We start from the raw sequence: 20,543 nt of genomic DNA, 5'->3' as shown, positions 1-20,543 counted from the left end.
AAGTATGATTTTTGTATTATAACGATATTCATAATTTCATAATAAATATTCCAAATAAAACATTATATCATTTCTAATTCAACATTTATCGATTATAATCGGGCATGTGATCAAGTCATTCATATATATATTTACTTTTCCCCCTCCTCCTCTCCATCCACATCCTTAGTATAAATAACACACTTGTAAGTAACATCATCCATAATTTTCACTATTTACTTATGTGAATATTCAAGCTGTCCATCCGTGTCATAGTCACTAAATCATTTTTATCTTGAGCTACAGAACTCGAAATTAAGATCCATAAATTTTCCCAGAAACTAGACTCATATGTTTTCTTGCCATAAAAATTTCATAATTTTTGGTTGGGCCAATTAATACAGTTTATTCATTGAAGTCTCCCTTGTTCTGCTGTCTGACAGTTCCGACCCTTCTTCACTAAAAATTAATTATCTTCTCGTACAGAATTCGAATGATGTCCTCGTTTGTTTATCTTGAAAATAGACTCATTCAGGATTCTAAACATATAAATTTAAGCCCCTAATTGTTTTTATCCAATTTATGATTTTTCAAATTCAGAACAGGGGAACTCAAAATCATTCTGACCTTGTCTCACAAAATTTATCATATGTCATGATTTACAATTCCATTGCTTACATAATTTCTTCTATAAGAAACTAGACTCAATAAGCTTTAATTTCATATTTTATTCATCCTCTAATTCCATTTCTAAAATTTTTGGTGATTTTTAAAAGTTAGACTACTGCTACTGTCCAAAACAGTTTTAGTGCAAAGTGTTGATTTCCATTTTTCCCCAAATTTCACAATTCATACAATTCAGTCCTTACTCAATTAACCCCTCAATTAAGATAATTTTCTCAATTAATACTTTTCCTAGACATTAGAAGTTATTTCATAACTATTGGAATTCAGAATTTCCACATGAAACTTTAACTTCAAACTCTTTTACAATTAGGTCCTAAACATTCACTTTCTATTCAATTCTTTCAATAAAATCAGCATATAAACAATTTAAAGCTCTAATTCCATGCCAAATCATCATATAGTTCCAGCACATATTCATAGCAACTTTCAATTTCTTTCATAGAATTAAAAACTAATGAATTCAACAAGTGGACCTAGTTGTAAAAGTCACAAAACACAAAAATTTCAAGAAATAATCAAGAATTGAACTTAATTGAAGTAAAAATATGAAAAAACAGCTTGAAGGAACTCTTCCATGGTGTTTTTGCTGATGAGAATGCAGAAAAATAAAGAGAAATCTAGATAATTCCACTTTAGTCCTAGCTTTATTAAGTAAATTTTGCAATTTTGCAATTTTGCCCTTAATTCTCCTTATTTTCTTGCTGATTTCATGCCTTGCCGTCCAGCCCAAAGAGACCTTGGGTCTATTTGCCTTTTAAACCCTCTTTCTTTTATCATTTAAGCTATTTATCATTTCTCACAATTTTGCATTTGATACAATTTAGTCCTTTTTGTTCAATTAACTATCAGAACTTTAAAATTTCTTGACGAAACTTTAATACTAACTTATTAACGCTCCATAAATATTTATAAAAATATTTATGGCTCGATTTAAAATTCTCGAGGTCTTAATACCTCGTTTTTGGATTCTAATTATTTTAATATTTATTTTTAGTACGCTATTCACTATTTAAATTTTTTTCCTAACTTCACATTTAACTTATACTCACTAAATTAATAATATTTCCTACTCATTTGTCGGATTTAGTGATCTCAAATCACTGTTCTGACACCACTGAAAATTAGGCTGTTACAATAGCCATCAGAAAGTTTGAGGATCAAAATGATAGAATTTGTAAATGTGAATGATTGATTTTATTGAATTGTTTAGAATTAAGATCGAATTGATAGAATATATAAGTATTAAGGACTAAATATGTTATTATACCTATTAGAAATAAAGGCTATTCATTATTAATTTAACAGCAGATGACCAGAACAAAGACAAATTCAAATGTCAGTGCCTAAATAAAAAAAAAATTTAAAGTTAGATGACCAAAACAAAAATATAAGCATAATTGGGTCACCATTTACATAATTTACGCTTAATATTTATATATTACGGAAATTTATTATTACTTCAAAATTTATGAAAATTTTAATTAGTTTCCTAAAATTTTATAAATCTAGTTAAGTCTCTTAATTTTTTTTTTGATAATTTTAACTCTTCTTTTAAAATAAATCTTAATTATTATAAATTCTCATCAAACCCTTTAAAAATTTTAAAATATTAATTAAATCTTTAAAATTTTAAATTAAACATTCTAAAATTTAATGTCGATTATGCAGAATGATTGGTTAATTCCTTTGGCTAGGCAGATATGCAGGATGTCCATTTTGTCTGTCCAACAACATTATGGTCTTTCATTGCAGGATTGGTGGAGTGTGAAAGCCACATTCCGTGCCATGTGATATGCTCATTAAGTTGTATTTGGAAGGATAGTGAGATTGACTTCAACATGGTAAAAATAATATAGTGGATGTGATTAATTAATATAGGAGTGCGATTGAATATTATATTAGTAATATTAAAATTAATATCGAGATATGTATTTAAATTTAATGATAACTATATTGATGAAGGGAGATTAAAAATTAACTATCAATGAAATTAAGTTATGTTGTACTAGTTTTATTACTGTGTGATGCACTAGTTTATGGTATTAAATAATTAAAGTATATTAAATTATTTAACAGGAAGTTTAAAAAATGTAAAAGGAGCATTAATTGAATGCTTTTTAAGTTAAACTAAAAAATAATAATTTTTTATATAATTTCTTCAAACAATGAATATTAACTCTATTTTAATTTAACTTTATGTGATTATTTATAACAAAATTATAATTAAATTATTTTATTTATTAATAAATTAACTAATTTAATATAATCCTTATAATAGAGAGACTTTATACATATTTTCACTTATAATATTGCATTTTCATTTAATTGCCTGAATATATTCAAAAAGAATACCCACCGTTAGTAACTATGGAGACTGTAAGAAGTTTTCATGTGTTGTGTTGAACCTAGGCTTGATTCCAAAATTTTTCTAAGCCTGAGTTTGAGCTGTCCAATGATCCATTACGCTGTATATTTAAATTTAATTAAAAAATACATAAATAAATTTGATCGTGAGTTGAGTTGGGAGTCTGTCCAAAAAGTGAGAGGGTTTGAGTAAAAATATAGGCTCGAAAAATAAGTTTGGACAAAAAAAAATTCCGTTTAGAAAATGAGTCGGGTCTCAAGTAAGCTTTTTTTAGCCCGAGCTTGGCTCTACTTGACTTTGTAAAGAAAAAACTGTTGTTGTTTTGCTATTATTTTTCCATTATTTTGCAGTTATTTCACTATTATACTGCTACTATTTTGTTCTTACTATTTAGATATTGTATAACTCTTATTTTATGGTTAATTTTGCTACTATTTTAGAGACTTTTGCTCGTTAAGTTACACTTATCTTAGTGTTATTTAAGTACGATTTTTTTAATTTAGTTTAAATTTGTTGGAAAATATTTATTTTAATATTTTTAATTTATTTGATGTATTATATTTTTTAAATTTATTTTTATATAAAAAATAATACGGGTGAGCTGGGCTTGAACAAAATTTTAAACTTATATTTTTAAGCTGGGCCAAGCCCGGGTCCATGATTACCTCTCTATACAAACATCAATATAAAATTATTAATATATTATTTATTAAACATCATAATAAAACGGGCCGGACTGACCGAAAATTAAAAATATTAAACAGAAGCCTATCCCAAAATAAATCAGGCCACCCGGGTCAGGCAGGGCGGCCCGGTTGAGCACTGTCATTTGCACGTGCAATTCAACCGCTTCAATTTGACGCGGACATGCAAAAACCCTAACACCTACTTTGGCAATGTTTAATACACATTGACACCCACCACTATATAATCCTCACTTTCTATCGACTCTTCCCCTCACAAAACCCTAAACCTCCAAACTCCAAAAATATCCTCTTTGAAGTAGGGTTTTTGTAACTTCTTTTGCTGATATTCAGCCGCTGTTTCTTATATCTCTCTTTTAATCCCATAAAAATCATAAGTCAGTTTTGAAAATCTCCTTAAGTCTTCTTAAACTATGGGAAAATCAAGCAAGAAATCAAACCCCAAAGTACTATTTTTTCTTTTCTTTTATTTTATTAAAAGATTCTCCAGTTGGTTTAATGTGTTTTTCTTATAAGTAGTTTTTAATGGCTTAAATTTGTGTTCTTTTTTCATAGGTTGAAGCAGCTCCTGCTGTAGCTGCTCCTAAATCTGGAAAGAAAGGTATTTATTTTTATATAATTATTGTTGTTGGGTTTTGAGTTTTAAATATGTTTTTGTTGTTGGGTTTTGAGTTTTAAATATGTGTTTGTTGTATAATCCGTAATGTGTGATAAAGTTTCAAGATTTTTAGAATGATTTTCATTGTATGAGAACTGGTTGTTTTATGGTTTTTATTGTTCTTTGTGTTTGGGAAACTATTCATTTGTTGGTTTGTTTTTGTTTTTCATGTATTTATTTGATTGTATAGGTAAGAGAGATGCTGAAGAAACTCCTGAAAAACAAGTGGCTGCAAAGAAGCAGAAGAAAAACGATGGAGTGGCACAGGCTATTGTGAAGAAAGAGGTTGAAGCTAAGACTCAGAAGAAGAAGGAGGAAACTAGTAGTTCTTCCGATGACTCTTCAGAATCCGAAGATGTATGCGAAAACCAACTATGATTATGTATTTGTTCATGATATTGATTTATGCTGATAGTTCACTTTTCATGAGCTTTTAGCTCCCATTTCTCTTTTAAGTACCTATGCTATGCATTCATAGAATAGTAAAATGAAGCATATGAAGGTACATTTGTATCTGTTTTTGCTATTTTATTGTTGTTTTGTTTTGTTCAGGAACCTGCACCAGTGAAGAAACAGGCTGCTGTCGTGAAGAATGGATCTGTACCTGCAAAGAAAGCAAAACAAGCTAGCAGTTCTGATTCTTCTGACTCGAGTAGCGAGGATGAAGTGAGTATTATGCTCCTATGTAATTTGGACTAAGGGTTTGAGTCCATGTGTCGGATGCAGTACTTAAAAGGGGAAAATAGAGACCGCGTAACACTAATATTTGTATGGTTGTAGGATGTTCCTTTTTTTGATTGTTGACATTCAATTTTTTGGTTTTACAGGAAGCTCCTGCCAAGAATACAAAGCCTGTAGTTGCTAAAAAGGCTGCTGTTCCAGCGGCTAAGACAGTGAAAGCCGATAGCAGTTCGGATTCTTCTTCTGACGATGATTCTGATGAGGATGATGTTAGTATTGAGACAAATAGTATAGATAGCATGTAAGAATTACTATAGAATAACTTGAATTTATCTTTATTGTTGGGTTTTGATTTATAGGAACCTGCTGCAAAAAAAGAAGTAGCAGCTGCTAAAAATGGTGCAGCACCTGTTAAGAAAGCAGAGTCTTCAGATTCTTCAGATGCAGATAGCAGCTCGGATGAAGATGATGTAAGTGCTGGATTGTTGAATGATGGTTGCTTTTCAATTTGATTGGGAGTATGTTTTAAAAACTTTAGCTTATAAATGTAATGTTTTTTATATGCAGGAAAAATCAAAGCCTGCTCCTAAGAAAGCACCAACTGCTGTTAATAAAAAGGAGTCTAGTGATAGTTCAGAAAGTGACAGCTCTTCGGATGAAGATGTTGTGAGTGTTGGGATGCCTATAATAGACTAGGGGTCCTTATAAGACCCATATTTTCTGCTGGTATTTAGTTATTATCAATCTTTATAATTCCACTAACTGAATATATATACTTGTGTAGAAACCTCCTCCAAAGAACGTACCTTCAGCGACTGCAAAGGCTAAAACTGAATCTAGCGACAGCAGCTCTGAGGAGGATTCTGATGTAGAGGTGTGATATCTCATTCATAAGGTTCTCGGTTCAATTTATTTATTTATTTCATATATGATATTGATGCCGTTGCACTAATCTAGGATGTAAAGAAAGCACCTGCTGTGAAGAAAGCTTCTGCTCCTCCCCCCAAGAAGGTTGATGATTCCAGCAGTGACTCCTCTGATGACAGTGAGTCTGAGGATGAAGAGGTGTGCTTTATTGTTCGAAGAATGGGGTGTATCTGGTTACTGTTAACTTTCTATTTAACTTGTACTAATTTGGCAATCTGTTCATTTCACACTGTAGGCTCCTAAGAAAGAGGCTAAAGTTGCTAAAAAAGCAAGCAGTAGTGAAGAGGAAGAATCTGAGGAATCAGATGATGACGAGGAAAGTGACGAAGAAGAAGGTCCAAAGAAAAAAGTACAATTTTTTTAGGAACCTATGTTCTGTATGATACTTTTTGTAGGTTGTAATGATTGTCTAATGCATTATTGTACTTTTATATTGGAATCAGGACACAGATGTGGAAATGGTCGATGCTACAACACCTGCCAAGCAGGACTTGAAGTCTGCAAAGAAAGCTGTAAGTACTAGTTTCCTGTTAAGTTTCCTTTAAATGTCCACCTCAGCTTGTTATTGATCATTTTGTCAAGTTGGTCAGAATCTGATCATCGTTTTTCTGCAGCCCCAAACACCTGTAACTCCTCAAACCCAATCCACAGGATCGAAGACACTGTTTGTTGGAAACTTATCCTTTCAAATTGAAGAAGCTGATGTGTATGTTTAGGTTCTCTGGTCCCTCTAAAGTTATCTTTTTTGGAATATAAATTTCATCTTTTCTATGTTATACACTGCAGAAGGAATTTCTTTAAAGATGCTGGTGAAGTCGTCGAAGTTCGTTTTTCCTCTGATGCTGAGGGGAACTTTAAGGGCTATGGACATGTTGAATTTGCCACTGCAGAGGCTGCACAGAAAGTAGGTTTCTTGTATTTATAACATAGATATCTGATGCATAAGCTAACTTTTTGTTTGTGTATTCTGCAAGTAATCGGTTAATGTTTTTGTGTCGAGTTCTTGCATATGTAATAGCATATTTTGCAAGTATATGACTTGCATGCTTGTGAATGCCATAATTTCATAAAAATCGATCCTATATGCATGGGATATATAGCCGTTGTAAAGTTATTAACTAACATCATACCCTTTTCAGGCCCTGGAGTTGAATGGGGAATATTTGATGAACCGTGCTGTTAGACTTGATTTGGCTCGTGAAAGGGGTGCATATACACCATACAGTGGGTAAGTTTTCCCTACTTCAATTCGTGAATTGGTGTCTGTGTATATATATATCTTGTAGACCCTTGATCTAGAAGTAGCTATTTAATTCAATTAATTTTTTCAACCGATTTCCTGCACCTTTCTTGTGCAGCAATGGGAACAATTCATTCCAGAAAGGTGGAAAAGGTCAATCTCGAACAATATTCGTCAAAGGACTTGATGCATCACTCGAAGAGGATACGGTTAGCTGTTTTTGCTTTAAATATTAGTTTCCGTTGCTCTGTTCTTCCTCCATCTGTTTTTCTGAATTTGTTTGTATTTATTTCTGTTGTGCCTGAAACATTTGCAGATCAGGAATTCCTTGCAAGAACACTTTGGTTCTTGTGGAGAGATTTCTAGGGTGGCTATACCAACAGATCGGGATTCCGGTGCTGTGAAAGGGTTAGTGTTATGTAAATATATATGCTCTGCTGTTATTTCATCTGAGTATCCTCAAATGATGCCATATCCCTCTCTTGGGTTACGAGTATACAAGGATATGACCATCCAAGGATCCTCCTATACATTAAAATCTTGTACCGTATTCAAGAATGGTCATATCCTTCCCATAATGCCCGTCTTAAACACATACTATATTCCATAGTCGCACCCGAGTAAATCTTGGAATGTTAATGTCTTTGAAGTATGCATTTTATTTCTAGTGGAACTCCATATCTGATCACATGCAAACCAATTTGCAGTTTTGCTTACTTGGATTTCAAAGATGAGGGTAGTTTGAACAAAGCTCTAGAACTTGATGGATCAAAACTTAATAATCAATCCTTGTCCGTGGATGAGGCAAAACCTAAAGGCGATTTTGGCAGTGGAAGAGGTGGTGGTAGGAGTGGTGGATGGAGTGGAGGAAGGGATGGCAGTGGCCGTGGAGGTCGCGGTGGTCGGGGAGGAAGGGATGGTGGTGGCCGCGGTGGTAGGCGTGGCGGTGGTGGTCGGTTTGGTGGTGGCAGAGGTGGACGTGGAACACCTTATAATAAGCCAAACCTTGCTGCTGCTGGCACAGGTATTATTATGTTACTCCAGCATGTTTTGCTTTTCTTAGTGTTTAAAAATCATGATCAGTCATTAGAATTCGATTGGTGGTCCGAACTGGTTGGACCATTTAGTTTGCTTAAAAAGTCATTAAAAATAAAAAACCCGGTTTAACTGGTTCAACCTGTTTGTACCAGTTTTGGGTTTTAACTGGTTCAAAATAATTTTTTGGACTGGTACTTTGGTTGGTTCCTGGTCCAAACTGGTTCGGTTCAGACAATATTGGGATTGGTTGAACTGGGGGAATCCTACATCTTTATGAATAGGAGATTAATGAGCCGAACTTGGTTTAAACCGGGAAAATGAGAAAAAAGGGTTTAGACCAATTAAAAACCGGAATTTTCTATTATTGCTAAATCAAATTATAATTTACTTGAAATGCAGGAAGGAAGACTACTTTTAATGATGAGGATTAATGAAGTTGGAGGTTCCAATTAGCTATGTTTAATTGTTTTTGGTCATGTACCAAAAAGAAATGGTTTTGGTTTAGATTAAGCTTTGTTTTGTTATTATATCTTAATTAATTAGCATGTTGAATCTCACAGTTTTATTATTATATGCCTTGTACTAGAATTTTCCCAACAATTTTATATATTTTGCAAGTCTAGTAAATTTTCCCATTTGTCTAGTGTCTTTCTGGTATACACGATTTTCGAACCATTTATATATTTTGCAATATTTATAATATTCAATTTGGTTTTATTGGCTTATTTATTGTTAACTATTATAATTATTTTTTGTTAATATTAAAGTCTCTTTGATCGGTATCATAGTAGATGATGTAAATACTTTTAATTTTCAAATTAAAATTTATTGTTTTTGTTAATATTAATTTTTTTATTGAAATTATTTTTTAAAGTCAAATATTTTATTTTAAGTGTATTTTTTTTGGATTTAGAATTTTAGTTATATTTCTTTATGATAGTTAATTTCTTTAGTTTATGTTTTCGTAATTTTATTATTTACAAATTTAAAAATTTAGTTATTTATATTTTATAATTAAATAGTTTTGAAATAGATGCTATTGGAACTCAACTTTTTCTAGAAGGCTTCCCATTGGTTGTTTATAGCGTAATTTATGAGTTAAACGGAAAATTGGTAATTTTTTTTATAATTACTTCGTATGTTTCATTAAATTCGTTTATATTTTGATTTTTATTATAAATATTTGTCTAAATTTTAAATATATTTTTATAAAATTTGTTTAATTAAAATAATTATATAATTTATATTAACTGTAGGAACAATTTTGAAGAGATAAGCCTAAGGTCAATTCGCCCATATTTCTAATCGATCACCGAAATTTAATTCTATTTAGAGATTAACACCGAAATTTATTTCTTTTTAGAACTTTCATTGACAATTGTCGGAAGTTAAAATAGGAATTTTATATATTTTCATGGTCAAAACTTGCCTAATTTAATTGAGGAATTTTGAGTTTAATGCTGATAATCATACTTTTAAGAGAAAGAAAGAAAGAAGACAATATTTTATTAAGAGAAAGTCTCGTATATGATTAAAGGTTTCCATTTTTTTTATTTTCTATTATCCTCATTTATTTTTTTGTTAATTCAGTTTCCTAAATTGAATGCTTTTTCTATTTATTTTGTTTTCTTTCTCATTTTTTATACAGATCTAAGATTTTTTTTAATTAATTTAAGGGTCTAATTTTGAGTTTTCAATCAATTCGATAGAAATTTAAAAAAGAACAATTAGATTATCTGTTCTCAATGTTCTAGATTCTTTAAATTTCGATTCAATAACTAAAAAAATGGAGTATGGAAGATCGAATAAGGGGGAGTGATGAAATTAGGGTAATGAAATAGGAATTTGTGTTTTTTTTGAAGGAAATTTGGAAATTGCAGATGGAAAGAGAAAGGTGTAATAGCATTGCAAATGGAGATTACAGTTACAGCGCAAATGGAATATACAGTAAAATTTGCAACGATTACAGTGTTTTAGAGAAAGAAAGGGATCAAAGTTCGCCGGATCTGTCGTTACGGGGTAATGGTTACATTGAACATCCCGTTTCGCGGTTCGATACTATGGCCGGCGTCGCCATCAAGTACGGCGTAGAGGTAACTGATTTTCATACTTTAGTTTAATGATTTAGGATTTTTTAAACTCTAATTGTTTATGGTAGTTCTTTTATTATTTTTATACATTATAACTTGTTTAGTGCAAATCAATCTTTATAGCAATTTAGTTCAAATATTGGTAAAATATAAAAGACAATATTAATCTTTAGTGTTTAAAATTGACTAAAAAATTGAGTAATTTAGTTCTTATTATGTTTTTAAAATGTTGAATTTAAAATTTTTTTCTTTATAAATATTAAATTTATATATGAATTTTGATTAAAATGTATAACATAATATTGAATTTGGCGTAATTCTGCATATGATTATATGTGCATGGAATATATAAAGAAAAATGGTGATATATCAATAACAATATTAATAGTTTGTGAAAAATGAATTATATAAAAAATTCATATATATATAATTATACAAAATTAAAATTTATTTATCATATTGCACATCTAAGGTAAAAGTACCATGAGCTTCCTGTATAAGAAAAATGAGCAAATTAATTCCAGTACATTAGATAACCTAGCAAATTGATGGAATTTTTAATAGAACTAATTTGCTCTTTGAATTAGTGTATAATAATTAATAAAACTAATTGTTAACAATAAAAATTGATAAAATTTTTAATAAAATTAATTTGCTATTTAATCTAAATTAATTTACTAATTTTTAAATAAAAAAGACAAAATGCAACTAACTCTTCAATAATAGTTTTACCCCACTTTTAACCAAAATCAAACTAAGTCAATATATTATAATGTTGATGTTTACCTCCATTTAAAATTTCATTTCTTTGCTTCAAAATTAAATATAGAAGGATTAAATTTCTTAATTTTATAGTGGGATTAATTTGCCTTTTAACCTAAAATGATACCCTTTTTATAAATTATAGTTTGTCTAGGTATTGATAAATTGCTGCTGTTATGTGTGTGAAATAATCAGGTAGCTGATATAAAAAAGATGAACGGTCTGGTTACAGATTTTCAAATGTTTGCTCTTAAGTCAATTCAGATTCCTCTACCAGGGCGGCATCCACCGTCGCCTTGCTCGTCCAATGGTTGCGAAACAATAGTGTATTGCACCTTATTTCTCTTATAATTTCAATACTACTTGTTCTATGGACTGTTTAGCTTTGATAAAAGTATTTTGTATAAGGAGTTGAATTATATTTTACTTTTTCTATTTAAAAAATAGGTAAATTAATCTCTTTACAATAGATCAAAGTAAATTGATATTTTTGTTAAAAATTGAATCCATTTGTATTGTTAGAAACTGATGTAGCTAATGGAATAACCAGATAATAATATACGACATGTCATGTGTACCTTATCTTGACATATGGAGACTAAATTTTAACAACAGAAATAGGTGAAATTTTTAATAGACGGATTAGTTTACTCTTTAATCTATTGTACAGAGGCTAATTTACTAACTTTTTAGAGAGAGTAAAATATAATTTAACTTCTAATATAAGGACCTCCACGATACTTTTACCGTTATTCATTTTGATGGTTGTTAGAATTAGTTGTAATTTTCATTTTTGCACCTTTGCATGTTAATCTTCATGATCTGTTGTGATGCTTTCCTATGATTTTGAATTGAATGGTTAATTTGTGGGTATGCATTTCTCAAACCCTTTGATGCACTTTTTGTTCTTTTCTTTATATATACACTAATGTAGTAAGAAGCTGAAATTAGATTATCCTATTGCAAATGTTTCCTTTTGGTTATGAAGAAACTTATGTTAGAAAGTTTTTATATTTAGAATCTGCCTTTTGAATTAGAAAGCATCGAAAAAATTCTATGTAAAATTGACCAATTCGGAAAATACATGCTTGGCCTATTCATTAGTTGCTGATTGTGAAAGCTTTATTCTCTGGTGCTAATATGTATTAATGAACCTCTTCATGAGAACTCCATACTCAATGTTTCAGTCTCGTTTTCTACGACTGAAGATTTTTCGAAGTTATGCATCCTGGACTCATCTCACTGTGTCTGATAACTCTTTTTGCAGACAAAACAATGTGAGCCGAATGCCAGCCCAACATTTGCCTCCCGATTTGCTCGATTCGTTCCTGTCGTTGAAAACGACTCATCGAAGGATCTCTCCTGCAATGACTTCATTGCAAGGTTTCTATGCCCTTAAATCGACAGAAAGAAATACGATACCCGAAGGTTTCGAGATGGCGGTATACAGGAAAGGGGAAACTCATTTTCCGGACGATAGTCCGTTCTTGAAACCCTCCTCTGCTTCCTACCCATCTTTGAAGCTTCATCGGAATTGTAAAAACAAAGCTAATGCATTTTTTGATGAAAATGGTGAAGTCGGAACCAATGTCATGTCTGTTGTAGAAGCTGCTAAAGAAAGTGAAGATAAGTCGAATGAGAAACTGTTCAAAAGGCGGCCAAAATCGGAGGCCGACTGTACCCCTGAAAAGCTATTGGAAGATAACACCAGCACCGGAGGATTTTCCACGATAACATCGAAAGGCTTGGCACTAAGATCCAAAGCAGCAAGCCGTACTAATTTATTAATCGATGCCGAGGTAGGGTTCAATCCCGCTTCAATAGCTATCGGAGACGGGTTCGTGGTTGATAAATTTTCTGCAGTAAGGAAATCATATAGTACGTCGAATTTGCAAGATCAAGATGGTAATACTAGTTTATCATCCCCCCTGACAGCGCCTAAATGGAGCCGGAATCCGGATTTACAACCACTTTCAACCGCCGCCATTACAACATCGTTTTTTTACGGATTGTCGATGCCAATGTCCGCTCGTAAAAACAAAGCCGCTCTCGATTAGCTCCCTATCAACTTCACCATATTCCCCAGCTACATCTCAAATTCTTTTACTACAATTGAGCCTCCTAATTGCGGATAAGTATATATTAATGGTGAATGTAGCTAAGAGATCCCTCTATTATAGAGACTTGATCAAATTAATCCTTCTATTATTAAATGAAGCAAATAATGTGAAATTGGAATAAAGTTACCATTTACTAGATAAAAAATATCATTTAATTCCTAACAGAGTTAATATTTTTAAAGTGAAAAAAAAATAGAGGGATTAATTTGATACAATCCCTATAATGCAATACATGTTAATTCGGTTACAATTTGAGGTATAAGGACTAGATTAATCTATTTAATAATAGACAAACTAATTTGATGCATTTTCTATAATATAGGAATTTTCCAATAATCTGGTACCAATCAATTGCTCACGGTGAGAACAACCAATGTCTTTATTTAAACAACAGAATATCATCTAAAAAAGCATCATCAATTAGCACTAAAACCAAGCTTTAACAAAATTTCATACTGCCATTGTGAAAATCGGAATAAATAGGGATCAAATAATATATTAACCCTTTATAAATTTAAAAAAGGTCAACGGACAAGACGAATCTTAGACTTAAGACAGGTGATCGACAAACTAATCACGTGGCATGATTTTAGCGGGCGGGAGATCACAAACCAATTATACACGCAGTGTGTAGAAGGCTGAGGACCTTTCCAGAGCGTTCCTTCATCGCCATGCCCATAGCACCATTTTCTATATAAATAAAAAATATTCAGATTTCCATGGCTTTCAGAGGCCAAGCCAAAGGGAAGGGGGAATATTAAAGCAAAAAAGACTGATAAGAAAGGGAGAAAAACGATGTCGTACCTGTTGCCGCACTTGCATTCGGGGTGGGCCGTCGATCAGGCCATCCTCGCCGAAGAAGAACGCGTTGTCATCATCCGTTTCGGCCATGATTGGGACGAAACTTGCATGCAGGTACCTACGATACGCCATTACCTTATGAACTATGTATGAATCCATGATATAAATCTCTGTTAACAGAAATTGTTGTTTCTCCAGCTTTTTTTAAAAATTGATTTGATTCACGACAAATAATTCACAAATTTCAAAATTTATTTAGAGTTGTATATATGTTTCAGAAAATGTTTTCGATTTCAATAAATTATGTTTTCGTCACATTGATATGAACTTCATTATTTTGAACATTCAAATACATGGAAAACTCAAAAAAATAAAATTACGATCAAACTCACTCACTCTTTGAAGTTTGAATCCTAGTAATATATATATAAACTTATGCATATTGATCGATACCTTAAAACACTGAGCTTTGTTATACCTTTAACCTTAGTTATATGATAATTCTGTTTGGAGTCTGTCTGCAATGGCGATGAGCGGATTTTTGGATTATTCTTATATAGAATTTTTGTTTGGGATAATATAATTTTTGCTCCTTGATTTTTTTTACCTGAATTTCTTTTATCCACTTTAGTTTATGAAGTTGAAATTTCGTCTAAAGAGATAAAATAAAGACAAAAACAAAGAATTAAAAGCAAAGAAAGGGTTGGAAAAAAAAAAGGGAAGAACAAAGTATGTGCGGATTCAAAAAAATTTAGCGGATAGGACCTAAAGAAAAATATGTCGAAATAGTTCGACGGTTCAAAAATCTTCTCGCTTCCATTCGGAGTTCTTAGTTACTTCGGCAGGTTGAATCTCAGCGATGGAATAATATAATTAAGTCAAAATTTTAAAAAATTTATGATGTGGTATTGAGATATTCAATTTTTTAATAATCGAATTGGTGATTGAACAGGTCAAATCTATTCAATTGTTGCATTAACAATAATTAAATAAATGATTAAAAATTCATAAAGATTTAAAAAATAGACATGTTTAATCTGTTCAACTATTGATTTTTGTCCTGATTTTTATTTTTACCATGTTTAAGCATTTTTCGAGTTAGGCATTAAATTTTTTTGTTTGAATAGCTTTATCAATTAGTTTTTAATACTGATAAGATCATAAAATTTTGACAGAATTGAAGTTAAAAGACTAAAATGATTCTAATTACTAAATTTAAGTAGAACAGTGAACAAAAAATATATATATTATCCCTTTTTGTTTTGCTAATATCTGGATGTGTATGTATGTATGTGAAGAGATAGGAAGGCACTTCAAGAAAAGGAAAGTCCTGCTTTATAAAATGGGTTATGCATGGAGAATGTAATGGCTGCAGTCTGCAGGTGATATATGCATGACTTGCATTAATTATTTCTAGGTATCTTTTGAAAATTAGGATTTTAAAATTTAGATTTGAATTTAAAAAATAGTGTAAATTAAGTAATAAATTATTTAAAAATATAATATTCATTATAATTTTTAAAGCCTATTTAACAAACAAATTCATGTTTTTATTTTTTTATATTATATTGAATCTTATCTAATTTACTCATAATTCATATATTCTATTTTTATCATTTATATAATAAATAAATTTGAAATTTGAAATTTGAAATTTATATTTCGAAACGGAGTAATAAAATTGGTTGAATTAAGAAGTGATGTCTTGTTTGGGCCAAAATTACATACCTATTTGGGTATCGGTGTAGAAGTGTTTGTGAGACAAGTTAGGTTTGAGTTTAGATTAAATTTAAGCATGATATTAATACATTTTATATTTATTAAGTTTGGTCTTACTTAAAATATGTGTATAAAATTTTTGACTAAACTTATTCTAATTCAAGCTCATTTTAAGCTAGCTTATGTTGTTTTTAAATTTTTTAAAAAATATTTATATTATTTTTAATTTAATATTTAATAAATTTATATTTTTTATTTATTAAAAGTTTATATATAGTCAACTTAATATCTATTTAACATTTATTTAAATATAAAAAACATAAAAAAGAAACCATTAATAAAGAATTGGTTTGGTTTTTTTAACATTGGTTTTGTTACGTTAAGAGTTATGATGGTGAAGTTAATTTACATTTTTCAGATGGATGAAGTCCTTGCTTCAGTTGCCGAAAAAGTAAAGAACTTTGCCGTAATTTACGTCGTTGACATAACCGAAGTGCCCGATTTCAACACCATGTACGAGCTTTACGATCCGTCGACGGTAATGTTCTTCTTTCGAAACAAGCACATCATGATTGATCTCGGCACAAAATCAATTGGGCACTCAAGGACAAGCAAGAGTTCATCGACATCGTCGAAACCGTATACCGCGGAGCAAGAAAGGATCGCGGTCTCGTAATTGCTCCGAAAGATTACTCGACTAAGTACCGGTACTGATTATATCTCAATTTTGAAACACTTTAAATGTGAATAATGCTAGATTGCTATGCTTGTATGAATGTGAAACTGCGTAGCTTTTACGAGTATTTTAAGAAAGATGAAGAGTTAAAATAATTAGTTGATCGGTATAGACATTTAAAAGATTAAATTTTACTATTAGTCCCTATATTTGTAAATGTTATGCATTTAATTTTTATATTTTTATTTAATCATTTTTAGTCGTTATACTTATTAAATTTTAAAATTTCAATTATCGTTAAATGATAATTATTAAATTCATTTAATTAAGTTTTATTATTTTTAAAATAAAATGTGACAAATATATAATCATATATGTAATATCATATCGATTTTTTTTTCACTTATTACTCACTACGAATTCAGTTAATAGGTTAATAATTATTATTTACATTAAGATTAAAATTTTAAAATTTAAATAGTACATAAGCTTAGAATGATTCGAGTGGATAAATGGATTAAAATCTATAATTGTACTTATTGTACAAGGCCAATAATTGAATTTAAACAAATAAATTTAAGGATTAAACTTTCAAAATTAAAAAAGTATAGGATTAAAACTTTTTTATCAAATAGAAGTATAGAGATTAAATTTGTAACTTTCACAAAATACAGGAACTGATAGAAATTAATCAATTTATATTTGTGTGAAAATATTCTGTTTTTCCTATGTGAATCCCTCATCTATTTCTTATTGTTTCTATTAGCTCCACTATGGTTGACGCAATCAAGTACCATGTAATCCCTGCTAAAATAACTTGTGACCATGAGCTATTAACCATTGTTAGTGCCAACGAGCCACCAGCGTGTTCGGTTATTTCACCGGCCACTCTGTCCCCGACTTGTAGTCGAACTATAACAGCAGCCACCATTGCAGCCACCGTTGGGATTCCCCGTTCTATCGAGTTCCTTGTCCTTCTATCTTTTCCGTAATGTCGGTTGTCCGTTTCGTTCCTCGGGTTAGTTTTTGGAGGCTTTGGTGCAACTCTAGAGCTTGAGTTGTTTTCGACCGAAGCTGGAAGAGCATGTCTTGATGGGATCCAATACTCGTCATCGTACAAATAACTCGACGAGGCTCGAGATCTGGTCGTTTTTGAACTCTCCCTTACTTGTTTTCTAGCAGCAGCGGCATCACGGATCTTGTTAATGTTTGGTTCGGATGATTTTCGGGAAATGTGTGTCAAGCTTAGATCAGACTTGGCCGATGGTGTACCGGCATTAGGTGATTGCCAATACCACCATCTTGAAATCGATTTTATCGCATGAATTGCCGACATCCTTGCTTCTCGACGACGGTCAGCCTCCTAAAATAAACGTTGCTGAGTTAGTTGTAGCAGTCATTGATATCTATTATGTAAAAGTATCATAAAGACCCTTATATTAGTAGTCAGATTATATTTTATTTTTTTACTAAAAAAATAGACAATTTAATCCAAGTACTTCAGATCAAATAGCAAACAGACTATTTCTATTAAAAATTTTATTCAATTTCATTGTTAAAAATCGGTATGGTTGACAGAATAATCAAACAGTTACATATGAAGTACCATGCGTATCTTATTCTGACATACAGGGACTAAATTTTAAAAATAGAAAATAATAGAAAGGCTAGTTTACTCTTAAATCTAATGTACATAAATTAATTTATCTATTATTTAATAGAGGAGATAAAATGCAATTCGATTCTTAATATAAAGATTGATCTATATACCCTGGATTCTTTGTTAGAACCTTTGTCCATGGCATCAAAATATCTGGTTTGAAACTTCTTTACTTCGACAAATATGTTCGAGACACGAGCGCCCAGCGTATTCCCGACACCAACTCGAACATTTCCTCGAGGTTGCTTCGACATTAAAAACTCCAATGCCGCAAGATCTGATCTCTCCACCATTCTGTCATGTTTAAAAAGTTCAAAGACAAGAGAGTATCTGAACATGATAGTGTCCGTGCTCGATACTAAACATATGGAACGCGGAAAAGCAAGATCGGGATCAAGATACTTACGAAATGCAATCAACAGGACAAGCTTCAATGGCTTCTAGGATTTTGTGTTCGGGCTCAGCCCATTGACCGATGACTCGAGCTCTTCCGTACACGGATTCGATAGCGAACGTTTTTTCGGCAAACAAAGCACATTTTAAGCAACCAACACACTTGATTTCATCAACAAACACTGCTCGTTGTTCACTTTCAGAACCGAGCCACACTGAATATAATGGCTTCCCTGTATAGCCCCTAAGCTCTGCCATCTTTGCTTGTTCCTGCACTTTTTCATTGAATCCCAACCTTAGGATTTTACGAACTATGTTGCCGGTCCCCTTGTCTGATGTACATTGGTTCTCGCAACATATTCGAGTTCGATTTGAAAAAAATTTAAATTTAATTAAATAATTATCTTAATCGAGCCGAATTCGAGCACCATAATCTTTGATTCAAACTGCTTGTGAGCTTGATTGAGATTTTTATTTTAATATATTTTTATAGAGATGTTCATGACTTCGGCTATCTGCTTTGAAGTGAACTTGAGTTTGTATTTTTTAACTTGAGACGGCTGATTTTATTATTCAAAAATAAAAAATAAAAAAATATTTTATATTTATATTTATATTTATATAATTTTATAATTAAATCTAAATAAATAATAATAATTTTTCTTTTCCTTTTGAACAGTAAAATAGCCAGGTCAGCTCACACCTAGAAGGTCTCAGCTAATGAATATTTCTACATTTTTAGATATGAAATTATATTTTTACCATTAATGTATAGAAATAAAGAGTTTAAATATGAAAAAGTTTGAGCTTAGTCAAGCTCAAATTCAAATTGAGTAGTAAAAGTGATAAATGAGCTTAATCAAGCTTAATTAAGTCTCAAACTAAATTTAAACTTAGAAATTGATTGATGTTTAATCGAGCTTGAGTCGAATTCGAATATGAAAAGTGATAAATGAACTTAACTAAGCTCAAGCTTAAAAATTGATGTTTGATAAAACTCAAGTCGAATATCAAACCTTAAATTTCGAGTTAAGCTTAATCTTAATTCCATTATATATAGAATTTAATCTTATATCTTTACTCACAACTTACAACCGAATCCAAGTAAATCAATTTGCAACATGTGAAGAAGAAATAAGCAACTAACCTTGTCATAAGCCAAACGAGAACCAGGATCAGACAAAACGGAATAAGCTTCATTGAGTATAATAGCCATATCATGACCCGTTGGTCCAGCAATATCAGGATGGCACCGCTTTTGCAAGGCACGGTAAGCCGTTTTGATCTGTGATTGATCCGACGAGCTTTCTATTCCCAAAAGATCGTAGAGATCGAAATTGAGTATCGAAGAAGGAGAATCGGCCGAAGCCTTACATGTTAAAGATCGACGACGATGATGATGATGATAAGGCAAATTCTTAGAATTTGGTTTCGAAGTTAAGGTATTGTTTATGATTGAAGTTGAAGGTGGGTACAAAGGTAAACATATTGCAGGCATTTTACTTGTTGGGGGATTTGGGTGTTCGTTTTTGATTGAAATGAAAGGGGATAAAGAGAGGGAGATTATGTTTGTATGGATGAAAGAAGGAAGATATTTGTGAATTTTAAGATATTTTTCTGTGGGTTCTTAAATGTCAATGTTGGAAATTGCGTGAGTATCTCCAATATCATCGGGGAGTGGGGACTTTGGAGGAGTCCTGAAAGTGCCAAATTAACCCTCCTTGACCCACTAAACATCGGTTAAATTTACTATTATAGTTATTTGAGTTGGATTAAATTGATTGATTAGGTAAGGAATCAATCCAAGTATTAGTAAAAAAACCATTAAATTAAAAACGATATGGACCAGTTAAACTAAAGTAAAAAATGATTAAATTAATTTTTTTTATAATTTTTAATAATTTATTTAATAAAACCAAACAAACTGATGACTTAACTAATATAACTAACGGTCCAATTCTGAAAACCTTAATTATTGTAATTAATCTAATGAGTTCGATGAAATTTAGCATTCTCTAATTTAAAGATTTGAAAAAATTACGA

The 20,543-nt window shown here is 31.2% G+C and overlaps 3 protein-coding genes and 1 pseudogene across 3 annotated transcripts; 3 read left to right on the top strand and 1 right to left on the bottom strand.

Moving 5' to 3' along the window:
• Nucleotides 1–3,935: 3,935 nt before the first annotated feature.
• Nucleotides 3,936–8,914, top strand: LOC107900963 (nucleolin 1). The gene is made up of 18 exons (XM_016826765.2): nucleotides 3,936–4,181; nucleotides 4,291–4,336; nucleotides 4,584–4,750; nucleotides 4,946–5,059; nucleotides 5,221–5,343; nucleotides 5,434–5,544; nucleotides 5,642–5,740; nucleotides 5,859–5,948; nucleotides 6,032–6,139; nucleotides 6,237–6,350; nucleotides 6,445–6,513; nucleotides 6,616–6,707; nucleotides 6,788–6,905; nucleotides 7,141–7,229; nucleotides 7,360–7,450; nucleotides 7,558–7,649; nucleotides 7,949–8,265; nucleotides 8,679–8,914. The coding sequence occupies exons 1-18, from the start codon at nucleotides 4,149–4,151 to the stop codon at nucleotides 8,708–8,710; spliced, it is 1,905 nt and encodes a 634-aa protein (XP_016682254.1). The 5' UTR covers nucleotides 3,936–4,148; the 3' UTR covers nucleotides 8,711–8,914.
• A 525-nt stretch (nucleotides 8,915–9,439) lies between these two features.
• On the top strand, nucleotides 9,440–13,384 carry LOC107900964 (uncharacterized). The gene is made up of 3 exons (XM_041117395.1): nucleotides 9,440–10,372; nucleotides 11,327–11,457; nucleotides 12,399–13,384. The coding sequence occupies exons 1-3, from the start codon at nucleotides 10,160–10,162 to the stop codon at nucleotides 13,186–13,188; spliced, it is 1,134 nt and encodes a 377-aa protein (XP_040973329.1). The 5' UTR covers nucleotides 9,440–10,159; the 3' UTR covers nucleotides 13,189–13,384.
• A 343-nt stretch (nucleotides 13,385–13,727) lies between these two features.
• On the top strand, nucleotides 13,728–16,671 carry LOC107900273 (thioredoxin-like protein YLS8; annotated as a pseudogene).
• Nucleotides 16,672–17,062: 391 nt separating this feature from the next.
• LOC107900965 (chaperone protein dnaJ C76, chloroplastic) lies at nucleotides 17,063–20,164 on the bottom strand. The gene is made up of 4 exons (XM_016826768.2): nucleotides 19,648–20,164; nucleotides 18,514–18,770; nucleotides 18,218–18,401; nucleotides 17,063–17,810 (listed from the first exon to the last, which is right to left on the bottom strand). Exons 1-4 carry the CDS (start codon nucleotides 19,996–19,998, stop codon nucleotides 17,187–17,189), a joined length of 1,416 nt encoding a protein of 471 aa, XP_016682257.1. The 5' UTR covers nucleotides 19,999–20,164; the 3' UTR covers nucleotides 17,063–17,186.
• Between the last annotated feature and the right edge of the window lie 379 nt (nucleotides 20,165–20,543).

The sequence above is a fragment of the Gossypium hirsutum genome, chromosome A01, assembly GCF_007990345.1.
Source record: "Gossypium hirsutum isolate 1008001.06 chromosome A01, Gossypium_hirsutum_v2.1, whole genome shotgun sequence".
NCBI lineage: Eukaryota > Viridiplantae > Streptophyta > Magnoliopsida > Malvales > Malvaceae > Gossypium > Gossypium hirsutum.
This window is presented reverse-complemented; position numbering and strand designations above follow the sequence as displayed.